Source organism: Eulemur rufifrons, chromosome 8 (genome assembly GCF_041146395.1).
Source record: "Eulemur rufifrons isolate Redbay chromosome 8, OSU_ERuf_1, whole genome shotgun sequence".
NCBI classification, from domain to species: Eukaryota; Metazoa; Chordata; class Mammalia; order Primates; family Lemuridae; genus Eulemur; species Eulemur rufifrons.
Genome location: NC_090990.1, coordinates 76,904,858 through 76,918,465, shown reverse-complemented (window position 1 = coordinate 76,918,465; position 13,608 = coordinate 76,904,858). Strand labels below are relative to the sequence as shown.

The 13,608-nt window shown below is 35.7% G+C and overlaps 1 protein-coding gene across 1 annotated transcript in view; it reads left to right on the top strand.

Moving 5' to 3' along the window:
• DPYD (dihydropyrimidine dehydrogenase) overlaps positions 1-11,239 on the top strand; it is a 799,420-nt gene extending 788,181 nt beyond the window's left edge. The window contains exons 22-23 of the mRNA XM_069478264.1: positions 6,528-6,668; positions 9,804-11,239. Coding sequence (XP_069334365.1) covers positions 6,528-6,668; positions 9,804-9,974 — 312 coding nt within the window. The 3' untranslated portion in view covers positions 9,975-11,239. The remainder of the gene's footprint in view (positions 1-6,527; positions 6,669-9,803) is intronic.
• The last annotated feature ends 2,369 nt before the right edge of the window (positions 11,240-13,608 follow it).

Below are 13,608 nucleotides of genomic sequence, written 5' to 3'. Positions count from 1 at the left end.
TGGCACCAAGATTTCAGGATGGGTCAGAAGTGCAAAAGCCTCAAATGATCTGAGTTTGGAGAAAATATTAGGAAAAATAGAAATATCTTTTGTCTATTAAAAGTAAAAAGGAGAAAGTGTACCCACTGCTTAGATCAGGTAGTATACTGTTAAGTTACAATTAGAAAGAAGAACTGTTCAACTCCTGTTTTCTTTCTAGAATCTCTATAGAGAATGCTCTTAGAACTGAAAAGTGTAGGAAAACAAATTTGAGAGTTATGGCTGAGTAGAACTCAATGGTATACATATACCACATTTCATAATCCACTCATATATTGATGGGCACTTGAATTGTTGCCACATCTTTGCAACCGTGAATTGTGCGTTAAAGCCTAAGAAGGCTAAGGATATTGTATAAACACATGTAGCTTCATTAAATGAATTTAAATCCAAAATGTCCAAATTGCTACTTTAAATCCTGGGGTGCCACATATTAATAGAAAAAAATACAGTGATCAGGGCCACAGATCTGTACTTCATCAACCTTGATCCCAGCCAATCCCTACCCATCTGTCTCTCTCACTAATAATCTATCACCCTACCCTCTCTCACCACTCAGTTCCAAGATTCTTAGTTACTTCTATCCCATCTCTTGGTTTACTTGCTTCCCTCACGCCCTCTGGCCAATCTACAACTTCATTTTCTGGACCATAGGTTGTCTCTGCCTTCCCATCTCAGCATGTTAAAGCTGAGTCCTCAGTTATCAGAGTTCTACTGAATTTAAATTCAAGACCCCCTTTTCTAACTGTACGGTACTCCTCCTTACCTCCTAGCTCAGAGAACTTATGTAGGATATCAAGAATAAATTGCATGCTATATTTTTTTAAGAATCTGCATTCTGCTTTTTTTTTTTATTTCAACATATTATGGTGGTACAAATGTTTAGGTTACATATATTGCCTTTGCCCCACCCAAGTCAGAGCTTCAAGCGTGTCCATCCCCCAGACAGTGCACACCACACACATTAGATGTGTATATACCCATCCCCTCCTCCCCACTCCTATCTGCCCGACACCCGATGAATGTTACTACTACATGTGCACTTCAGTGTTGATCAGTTAATACTAATTTGATGGTGAGTACATGTGGTGGTGGTTTTTCCATTCTTAGGATACTTTGCTTAGTAGAATGGGCTCCAGCTCTATCCAGGATAATACAAGAGGTGCTATATCGCCATTGTTTTTTGTGGCTGAGTAGTACTCCATGGTATACATATACCACATTTTATTAATCCACTCATGTATTGATGTGCACTTGGGTTGTTTCCACATCTTTGCAATTGTGAATTGTGCTGCTATAAACATTCTAGTGCAGATGTCTTTTTTATAGAATGTCTTTTGTTCCTTTGGGTAGATGCCCAGTAATGATACTGCTGGATCAAATGGTAGTTCTACTTGTAGCTCTTTGAGGTATCTCCATATTACTTTCCACGAAGGTTGTACTAGTTTGTAGTCCCACCAGCAGTGTATGAGTGAGTGTTCCTATATCTCCACATCCACACCAACATTTATTGTTTTGGAACTTTTTGATAAAGGCCATTTTCACTGGAGTTAAATGATATCTCATTGTGGTTTTGATTTGCATTTCCCTAATGATTAGAGATGTTGAGCATTTTTTCATATGTTTGTTGGCCGTTAGTCTGTCTTCTTTTTTTTTTTTTTTTTTTTTTGAGACAGAGTCTCACTTTGTTGCCCAGGCTAGAGTGAGTGCCGTGGTGTCAGCCTAGCTCACAGCAACCTCAAACTCCTGGGCTCAAGCGATCCTCCTGCCTCAGCCTCCCGAGTAGCTGGGACTACAGGCATGCGCCACTATGCCCGGCTAATTTTTCTATATATATATTTTTAGTTGTCCATATAATTTTTTTCTATTTTTAGTAGAGACGGGGTCTCGCTCTTGCTCAGGCTGGTCTCGAACTCCTGACCTCGAGTGATCCACCCGCCTCGGCCTCCCAGAGTGCTAGGATTACAGGTAGTCTGTCTTCTTTTGAAAAGTTTCTGTTCATGTCCTTGGCCCACTTTTTAATGGGGTTGTTTGATTTTTGAAAGTACTTTTGTATGAGATCACTGTACCACACTGCTGAAAAATAAATGTTGCTCCAGGTTCTTTAAAAAAGGAAAAGGTGTATGTGGTAGGGGTAGGAGGCAAAAGATGGAAATAGACCAGAAAGATTGAGACCTAACCCCAGAGGAATTCTACAAAGATCATTAAACCTTTGATTTGGGAGCATTAGTAAAGGAAGAGGTTATTAAGAATTAGCATAAATTCAGTGAGAGCAAACCAAATTATCTAATTTCCTATTTGATAGGTTTATTAGGCAAGGAATGAACGTGGTGTAAAAATATGTGACTTTGGTAATGGTACAGATACGGAAATAGTTAAGTGATTAAACAGGCGCAGCCAAATAATTTATATGTTGGATCTCCCTAGGTTAGAAGTCGTAGTGATTACCCATAGCACGCTGTCCTTGGTCCTGGGCTTTGAAGGACACTTATGTCTTTGAAAGGCACTTATTTACAGGAACTGTAGAAAGTACAGACTGTCCCCATCTTAGGAGGTTCATATTTCAATTTTTCAACTTTACAGTGGTGTGAAAGTGATACACATGCAGTGGAAAGCAGTACAATGTATGCTAATCAAATGTGAAGACTTGAAGCTGGAGAGAACAGTTAACATGCCAGATAACAGTCAAAATTTGAAGATATTACAATTGGCTTTAAAAAATAGTCCAAACCTAATAAATTCATATTAATCACAATAAATTAAGTGTGAAACTTCAGGGATGGAATCAGAGCCTTCTACCTCCTCACTCTTTGGCCCTAAACTTTATATCAAAGAGAAATATTGACTGGTCTATCTTTAATTAAAAAAAAACCTTTTGATTATTCCAAATAAGTAATTAACTGACAAAGATGTGATTTTGGGGTTCTGTAATATTTTGCAACATTAATTTCATGAGCACCTACATTAAAATCAGACATATCCTGTGTAATTTAAAGGATTTAGCATTGCTTCCTCCAAATACACATCCACACATCAATATTTCCACTAATCAGGGATGGCTGTGACAGATTGCTCAACTTTTGTATGTCCACACCCCTGTGTGGAATAACAAATATGAGTTCCCTAATCTCCACAGATGTATGTCCAAGAGGGACTAGACTAGCCATATGTGCTATACTGATTATATGCATCTTTCCACAAACTTCAAATACCATGACATATACTCAAGGGTATTCATAAGCTGGTAGTCTACCTGGAGGCTTTAGGTTTTAAACAAATGTCCACATTTTCAACCACATAGAATGATAATTCATTTTCTCTGATTCTCTTTTCCAAAATGATTTAAAATAGTTGTCATTCTTTTGTCCTCTTCCAGATAAAAAACAAATACAATTTTCTTGAAGAACTATGATGAATGAGGTGTGAAATTTTAACACCATGTGCTAATAACTTCTAGAGGCTCCAAGGATTTTGTTTTGTTTGGTTTCACATTAAACAATGATGTTTTAATAAATGATAATAGCAAATATCCAATATAAAGCAAAAGGCATATTTAATGTACACAGAATGTGGCCTTGTTCCTTGCAATGAAACCTTAGGAATATACATTGTTTCTTTTGGATAAGCCTTATAAGCTTGATGACTGTCTAGGGAGTTTCCTGTTTAATCATCTTTTGAATATTTACTGGTGATTTCAGTCATTATGATTTGATTCAGTGAAACAACTGTTTAGGCTTATTTATTTGCTAGCTTGAAAAAATTATTTTCTATCACACACAAATACCATTTTATAGCCAGATAGTAATCACATGCATTCATAATACTATCTTAAAATATCATTTAAAAATATTAAACATATCTAGATACTTTGACTATGATTATTTTGTACTTAAAATGTTCATTTTAATAAAAATGTTCAGTAAAGTAGCTATTACCCCACCCAACTATGTGCCTACTACTATACTGTATGTTTAATGTGTAGATATACAATAGATATATTTATTTCAACAAATATTTGAGTACCCATATGTTTCAATAATCTGCAGGAACAAAAATACACCTCATGAGTTACAAAGATGAATAAGCCTCCTAAGAGACTGCAACATAGGAAGCCAAATGTAGAAAATATCTATAACATGAAATAAAATTTACTAAATAGAGTATAACAATGAGCCAGCATAGCAGAGTGCTGATGATCACGGTATCTGAAGTCAGGCAGCCCTGGTCTGAATCCTTCCTTCATCATTTACTTAATTTTATACCTTAAATCTCATTTACCTCATTATCTGTAAAATGCACAAGATGTAAGTGACAAAATGTTTAAAAACTATGGCACTGGCCTGAGATATAGTAAGTATTCAAAAGGTATCTGTTACCATTAGTTTCACATAATAGACAAAATACCATAGGCCATCAGGACATAAAATAAGAAAGAGAATGAGGGGGGCAGGGAGAGGAAAAGGAGGGGAAAAGGGGAGATAGTGAGGGAAGAACTGAAAGAGGAAAAGAGAGAGACCATATCTTCACATTTGGTTAAGAAAGGAGAAAGAAGGATTGAGGAAATCTTCATAAATTGGTGGCATTTGAGCTGTCTTTAGACAATGCATAGGATTTTTCAAAGTGGACACAGGAAGGAAGGGTATTTCAGACAAAGAACTCAACATAAAATTAGGCCTCGGATAGGTCAATGGAAAAGTATGTCCTTCAGTGTTGCTGAGGTGCATAGTGTTTGGAAGTGAGAAATAAGATAGAAAAACGCATGTTGGCAGAAAACCGTAAATGCCAGCTTGGTGAGCCTGTACTTAATTCAATAGATTTTTGAGTAAGGTAGTGAGAAATTTAGCCTGTGCCTTACAGCCTAGATTAAGATGACAATATTGCACAGGGTAGAGTGAGAAAGGAAGAAGGTGAGGATGAAACTTATCAAGGAGGCTTTTACAACTGCAATAAAAATAAGAAATTAATTAATAATGGTTATAGATGGTAGTAGACATGGAAAGAGGATTCAAAAGACATTGCAGATCCAGGACTCAGAAGGCTTGACAAGAGATGTGATATTGGAGCAAGGATAAATTTCAGAGAAACATAACTATGGAATTCCAAACTTCCATGATTGAAAAAATCCTAATGCTGTTCACAAAACTAAGGAAACACAAAGAAAGACCCAATTTCGTGTTGTTGATGTTCAGTTCAGTGAGTGGTGAATTTACAGTACCAATTCCTAGAGACAGAGCTTATCATGAAGCTGATAAATGTAGATCTTGAGTTTGTGAGAGCAATTCAGAATGGAGATATTGATTTAGACATCAAGTGCCCATCTACAAAGAGTCTTCAGTAAAGTTGAAATTATAACTTCAATACATTGAAAAGAAAATAGGGAAGACAGTATTGGAAGTTTTCTATCATCTTACCACTTGAGAGATACATAAATGTGCTGTATAAAAATGTAAACTTTGTCTCAGTTTGAAAGCTCATGGTAATAAGCATATTGTCATTTACAGCTCAAATAGGAAAAAAAAAAAGGAAAGAAGAGTAACCAAGGTCATCAAAAAAAGAGCAGAAAATAAAATACCAAAGAGAATATGGAAGGGTGATTTTAAGTAAGAGTCAAACCTCCTTGAACATGGACCTTGAATTTAAACAAAAGACTCTCGTTTTAATAGTTAAAAAGAAAAGCAAAAATCTTGACAGCATACTAATTTGACAAACATTGTTACATTGTTCTGTTTTGTTTTATGAAGCAAAGTCTTTCTTATTGTTGATGAAACATCCTCTGTGTTTCACATATTAAACACACTTCCAATTAATATGAAGAACAAAGCCATGTGTAACCACAGGAAAGATTTTCAGTGGTGAATGAAGAAAATTGTAGTTCTTTAAAAGTAAAACAGCATCTGATTTAACTATTGGATCAACTTAATTAACATAAATTAGAATTTTTAAATAATGAAATGTACTCTTCAAAATGCGACAGGTGAGTATGCTATCAAAGCATTTTTCTACATGAAAGTCTAGAATCCAAATATAGTGATATAAATGCATAGCATTCACACTTTTATTCCCCTCATTCTTAGCAATCTAAAGTTTTCTAGTGTAAGTGCATTACCCTTTGTCACTTTACATTACTTTTGAATCCTTCAAGGTCCAAAAGTGAGAAAAAGTAAGCCTCAACAACTCAAAAGGGTGTCATTTCTTCTTTCTGTAAACAGAAACACTGTTTTCGGTTATACAGTAAAAAATCTATTGAATGCAATTAATTAGATCTTGTATTTCCAAGTCAGGCATGCATATTGCCCATCTTTCAGAAGACAGAAATATTTAAGCTATAATTATCATGGAAAGCTTATCTATAACTACAATACTCAAAGTCTCCTCTGTTAACATAATGCAACATTATATAAAAACAGGGAAATGTGGACTGATGTTAGTTATTATGTGGGAATGTTTTAAAAATGAACACCATGAGTGATTCGGTGCCTATCTTTTAGGAGGTAATAGGAAAAGCACTGCAGTACCTTGGAACATTTGGTGAATTGAGCAATGTCGAGCAAGTTGTGGCTATGATCGATGAAGAAATGTGTATCAACTGTGGTAAATGCTACATGACTTGTAATGACTCTGGCTACCAGGTAAGAGGCCTGCTGGAATTGGGAGGCTGTGAGGCATGTTTCTTCTGGCTGTTGTGGCAGAAAGCTTCTTGTGTTGCTAAGTGTACAGTTCAAACCAGATGTGCCAAGTATTGCTCTTCTGTAGGGGCATATCTTTCTGTCCTTTCACTCTTGTAATATAATATTTTTTTAAAAAGGAAAGTCATAACTTATACTGACTATGCCACTATTCAATGCACAGTATCATTTTAATATCACTTCATCACCCATAAAATTGGAGGGAGAAATCCAACCAAAAAGAGAAATTCACACAAAATTATGGATATTATGAAAGCATTATGCTTTAATACAGAGGGAAGGGAAAAGAACTGCCATTTATTGCCATTACCCTGAAAGGACAGGATTCTTTCTGCCAAAAGAGCATTCTCTTCCATTCAGTATTGATTGGGCTTTTACTATAGGAAGAAAGAAAAAGCCCTTTCCCACCAACTAGTTGGATAGATTGGTCCCAGGAATTCCTTTGTTGCTGGAAAAGCCAACAAGATGTAGTTCTGTCTCAAGAAGTGAGCCATAGGTACTTTCCAGCTCCTCAGCCCTCAGCTGAGAGTCTGCCATGGGGCAAAAAAAGAAAAATTGTGCATTCAACTCCTTCAATGTGGGATATTCTCTTGCAAACACATTCTATGAATTTCTCTTTGACTTCTAATTTGCTTCTTCATTTACCTCCGTATAATCTGCTATTTTTAATAGAAATTGACATAACTATGACCTTTGAACTGGATGGATTTTAGAAATGAATGAAAAAATGATTATAAAAATACCTTTACCCATAAGTTTCTCTCAGAGGCCTGATTTATTGTGAAAGTAAGAGAATTTTTTAAGATACGGAATTTAGAGAAAGCAAATTTTAAAATTTGCTGAAAACAACTAAACAATTAGAAATTGCTAAAAACTATAGAATATTATTTTCATTACACTTTTCAAGCTATAGAGAGATATAATAATTAAGATAAGATCCTCTTAAGAAATTATTAATAGAATTTTCTACATAAATAATAAAATGCTCCCTATTTGAAAAGAAGTTTATTCAACTTATTCAACCTGGGGCAATTCCAAGTTGCTCATGGCAGGATACATATACTAATGACAGGCATATTATAGTTTTTAAAAAAAAACTCTTTCTCCTTAATTTCACATTAGTTCTACACCAAATTTTTACCCAATTTATCACTTTTTTTCCTAGCTGAAAGGTGTCTCTAACAGTTATTTTGAAATTGCTAATCATATCACATTCATTTTCATTTCATCTTACTAATTAACTAATCAGAGTTAACTCAAGAAGTCCTATAACTATCGTAGCATCAGAGTTCTAATATATCTTAAATCTTAGAACTCACAGCTCCCACCTTGCAATTCTAGCCTTGGTAAAACTTCAGTAAAAATGGTCTTATTAATGGGAAAAAAAATCACAATTATCCATTAAAAAAGATTTAGAAAGTCTTTCTTTGGTTCTCTGTCACAAAAGATAAAAAAAAAAAAAAGAAAATCACAATCTCCAACTGAATGTACGGTTTTATATGTTTACAAGTTCGCAAATTTTCAAAGTGGAAAATCTCTAAACATCAATATTGTTTGAGTTTTATCAGTTACTTCATTGGATTTCTGTTTATATAAAAGGGTATATAATAAGAAAGAGAAATGGCTTTTACTCATCCAAATGGCAACCTGAAATGTTGTTTTATAAAACACAGCAATAACTTCTGTACAAAAATTTCCTCGTGGTTTGCTATAGCTATAGGTCTCATTAAAATATATGGTTGTTTCTTTAAAGATCATTTTTTATGTATTAAGAAATCTATCATGATTTACTCTGAAAAGACCCTTTTTGTTTTTATGTACATAAATGAAGAGAGATATAATAATAAATAGCTTTATTTGTGGGGGAATTTTTTAAACAACAAATATATACATATATTTATATATAGAATTGAAATGTAACAAAGGTGTGAAACAGGAAAAAAATCAAAATCATGAAATTATTTGAAAATGTAAGATTTGCAGACCTGGCCTCAAAGAGTAACTTGTGAGGGGTGGGGAGACTTCATGTCCCTGACAATTTCTCTCAGCCCCTACCTAGTCACTTCAAATTAGTACAGTTCGGGTAAAAACATTGTTCTTGTTCTGCAAGTGAGACTGCCAGGCAAGGCCCCTCTGCCTCTACCACCTGCCCCCAACATAGCTGCCCTGAAGTCGATCCCAGATAGAAATCCTGTAGTTCCACTGAGGTGTTGCATGCTGTTTTCTCCATTGAAATGTTTCTCTTTAATGGGAAAATAGTCATTATATCTTTTTTTTAAAATCCCAATCCTAAATTTCACCCTGTGTATATTTATTGCTTATTCTAGATTGCTTCATGTTAAAAAGGAAGGAAGGGGGAAGGGAGGGAAGGCAGCCAGGAAGGAAATTATTGAATTTCTCAAACTCCTGAGGAGTTTCTAAGCTGGAGCCCTGGCCCTGGTTCTCTTGGCTCGGTAGTGCCAGGGCCAGGGCAGGATGCCAGGTGTTCTGGCTCTCTATTCGGTGCTCTGTCCCCCTCGTGGTGGGACAATCCCTAGAATCGTCTTGGAAATCCTCAAAATTCAAAGTTGGCTCTCCAGCTAATTTTTTTCTACTGCTTTCTTCTGAAAACTGCATGCGTTATTTGAAATCCAAACAAGTGCAGTCATTGCCCCATCTGACAGTCACACTTTTCCACTGTCAAGAACAAGGAGTGTGAGGAGGAAAAGGAAAATGTGTGAAAGCTCCCCGACATCCCAGGTAGAAGACACCCAAGACCTGAGCTCTGCTCAGAACAAAGAAAACTGAAGCATTACTAGGTTATGAAATATTTTCCTCACACAATGAAGAAAAATACCTCTAAGGAATTTTAAACATTGCGTTTCTAATTTAAAAGGATTTCTCTCTCTCTCTCTCTCTCTCCTTTCTCCACCCCCTTTCTCTTCTGTCAGCTCAACTGTTGCTATAGTTGCACCATAGAGCTGGATGTAGCTGTCTCAAAGTAAGCCCCATTGCAGTGGAGAAAAATGTTGATGCTAACATGGGGGCATTCTTGACCCTTGTGGGCAGTGACATCACATCCTCTATTTCTGTTTGCAGGCTATACAGTTTGATCCAGAAACCCACTTGCCCACCATTACTGACGCTTGTACAGGCTGTACTCTGTGTCTCAGTGTCTGTCCTATTATCGACTGCATCAAAATGGTTTCCAGGACAACACCTTATGAACCAAAGAGAGGCTTACCCTTAACTGTGAATCCAGTGTGTTAAGGTGATTTGTGAAGCAGTTTCTGTGGTCTTTGATGTCATCTACATATGCTGATCTTTTAAAATTGTGATCTTTGTGTCCAGCTTATTTCAAATTAAAATGAATATATAATTTCTAAATAAATTTCTAATTAAAATATATGATTTTTAAATAAATTTAAAAAGATGTCTAATGCCAGTTACCATTCAATTAATGGTCATAAAATAGAATAATTCTTTTCTGAGGATAGCTGTTAAATAACTGTGTAGCAGTTAATTGGATGTTCACCATCAGTTGTCTATTGCAAAAAATTAACATTTTCGTGGCAATTAGTGTGACAATTTCCAAATTGCCCTATGCTGTGCTCCATCTTTGATTTCTAATTGTAAGTGAAATTAAGTATTTTGGAACAAAGTACACTTTAACACATAAGAAAATTTTTCTAGGGAAACATTTTATAATTAAAAATTACATTTAATTTTAATGCCGTTTCTAAGGAAATGTAATTAACTCCATACAGTACAAATGAAGAAAGTCAAATAATTATTTGCTATGACAGAAAAGAAAGCCTAAAATAGGGTTTGTAGAACTGTATTAAGTAAGCCCCCCCCCTTCACTGAAATAGCTTCTTTTGGGTGCTGGATACTGAAAGTGAGAGTATTTACTGGCTAAATGCTGTTCACCACTCATGCCTGAGACAGGTGTCCAACTCTTCACCAATGAGCCAACATGACATTCTCCTTTAAATATTTGAACTATGTTCTTAACAAAATAAGATGTTAGGTTGGAGCTCTGGTTCAAGGCACTCCTTTGCTGTGCACAGATCTGCTCTGTCTGCTTTTAATAGTAACCTTCATGATTATAGCAATTAATGTTTGAACAAAGCCCAAATTACACAGCGCTGAGTCATGTGCTTCATTATTCAAGAATGAAAAATATAGTATTGATTATATATATTAAATGTGCACAGTTTGACTACTCTTTATTTTAGTGTTTATGTTTAATCTTAAAAGTAATAGAATAAAAATGAAATATATATTTTCTGTTATTGCTAATATTTTTGTATTTCTCTATTTTCATAATCAGTAATAACATCATATAAACTCATTTATCTCTTTTATATGGCATATTTTAATATGAATCTATAAGTAAAGTAATAATCTGTGGCATATTTCTATGACAAATGCAAGATCTAGAAAAATAAAATGTTATGTACTTTTAGAAATGCATATTTACCATGAAATCTATACGATTGAATATCAAATAAAATTTCATAAATCCTTTTAAACATGATCTTTTTCTGCCTCTTTTGAAAATGCAATCTCATGTCAGCCATTTAGATTTTGAGGTAGAGCAGTTTTTGTTAGTTCTACAGGGAATTCCATCCAAATGTATATATAATGCTAGTTCAGATCTAATGAGGGTGATGACAGTGTAGTTATTCAAATATTTCATTTCCTGTTCCTCTTTCCCAGCTTTACCTACTGAATTAGATTCTGCTCCGCTAAAATACATCTTTTACCAAGAACAGGCCAGGTTTCTTGCAATGGCCCATGAGCAGGATCAAATGGGAAATGGCAGCCTGCCAACCTTGGAGGTGCCAACCTCACTATAAGAAGCAGACATGTCACTTAACATTACTCATTAGATAGTTGTGTGATATTAATGACTCATATAAACTGATTCCCTTTGCACCCTTGGGGAATGAGGGGGAATTTTAACTTTTGGAGTTGGTGACACTTAGAAAAGGATTCCAGTTATCTAGGAAAGAAATTTGCCAGGGCTACATGGATGCCATCATAATGTATTACCCTCTACCTCAATCCAATGAGAGTTTTTTAATCTGGGAGTTCAAGCTTCCTGGGAATACTATGAAAGATGTCTCATGCATATATGCCTGAGTCCTCATCAAGATACTAACTGTCAGGGAGAAATGCCCTTTATAGAGATTAAAGAATAAAGCATGATATTTGCATCCTTTTCTGAGGAAAAGAGGACACAATGCTTTAGCTCTTTTCTTGAATACTTTGGGGAACTGCAACTGACCAGAGCCTTGAGTTAGGCCATGGCAATCCATGATTTTACACTAGTTTTTCCCGTACACACATTTCTTTCTGTGTTCACCTTCTACTTTATACTAGGAAGTTTTTCTTATCCATGTTGTTTGTAGAAAATATAACTCAATTTGATATGTGTGGCTTGCAGAGAGACTCTGAATAAAGAAGAATGAAAATCATTATTTTATCCAGCAAGACATTATAAGCCTTTGATCCTAAGACACACAGTCGCATGGATCTTTGCCTCCAGACGTGAGTGGGGACATAGGACCAGACCAGAGAGTTGGTTAGCGAACATTTCCTACCTAATGGCTAAGAAGTTATAATAAATGTTCTACACATATGATAGTTGCTTGTATGTGTCAACTTGGCTGGGCCACAATCCCCAGATACTTGGTCAAACATTATTCTGGATGATTTTGTGAGGGTATTTTTGGATGAAATTTACATTTAAGTTAATGGACTCTGAGTAGAGCAAGTTGCCCTCCATAAAGTGGGTGGGCCTCATCCTATCAGTTGAAGGCCTGATTAGAACAAAGGGTGATGTCCATCAGGCAGGAGGGAATTCTCCAGCAGACTGCCTTCACACTTCACCCACAACACTGGCTCCTTATGGTTCTACATCAGACTGCCTTTGGACTCGAACTGTAACTCTTTCCCCAGTCTCCAGCCCAGTGGCCTACCCTATCAAATTTTAAACTCATAATTTTGTGCATTAATTCCTTATAATAATAAATTAAATTAATTAATCCTAGCAGTTATGTTTCTGTGGACAATCCTGACTAATACAACATATATTGTCTCATTTGAATATTATAATAATCAAAGGTAGTTACTATTGTTTTTCTCATTTAACAAATGAGGACATAGGTGCCTAAAGAGTCTGAATCACTTGTCCCAGGTCACATAGATAATTAGGTATGCTTCTAGGTCCCTTTTGTTATGTCTAATATGCTGTCTGCCTCCCTCTTTGGTTCATCCAGCCATTTATTCATTCAACAAATATTTGTCAAACAACTAGCATGTACCCAGTACTGGACAAAGAGCTGATGATATGAATTCAAATGATGAATGTTCCGTGTCTTAGTCTGTTAGGGCTACCATAACAAAATACCATGAACTTTGTAGTTTAAACAGCAAAAGTTTTTTCTCACAATCCTGGAGGCTGAGAATTCCAGGATCAAGCTGACAACAGATTTGGTGTCTGGTGAAGGCCCACTTTCTGGTTCACAGAGGGTACCTTTTCTCTGTGTCCTCACGTGCTGGAAGGGGCCAATGAGCTCCCTCAGGCCTATTTATAAGGGCACTAATCTCATTAAAGAGGGATCCACTTTCATGATCGAAGAAAAGCCCTATTTCCTAATACTGCCACTTTGGAAATTAGAATTCCAACATAATGAATTTTAGGGAGACGCACACATTTAGACCATGGCACTCTCTAACTTCAAGGTGCTTACAGTCTACAGGGGAAATGGGCATGTAGTGACTTTATTAATATATCACATGTGGTGAGTGCTAGGAAAGCATACTCTCCTGACAAGGTGACAATTAAGCCAAGTTTTGAGCTCATAAAATAATTTCCTAAAGAGGAAATGAGAGA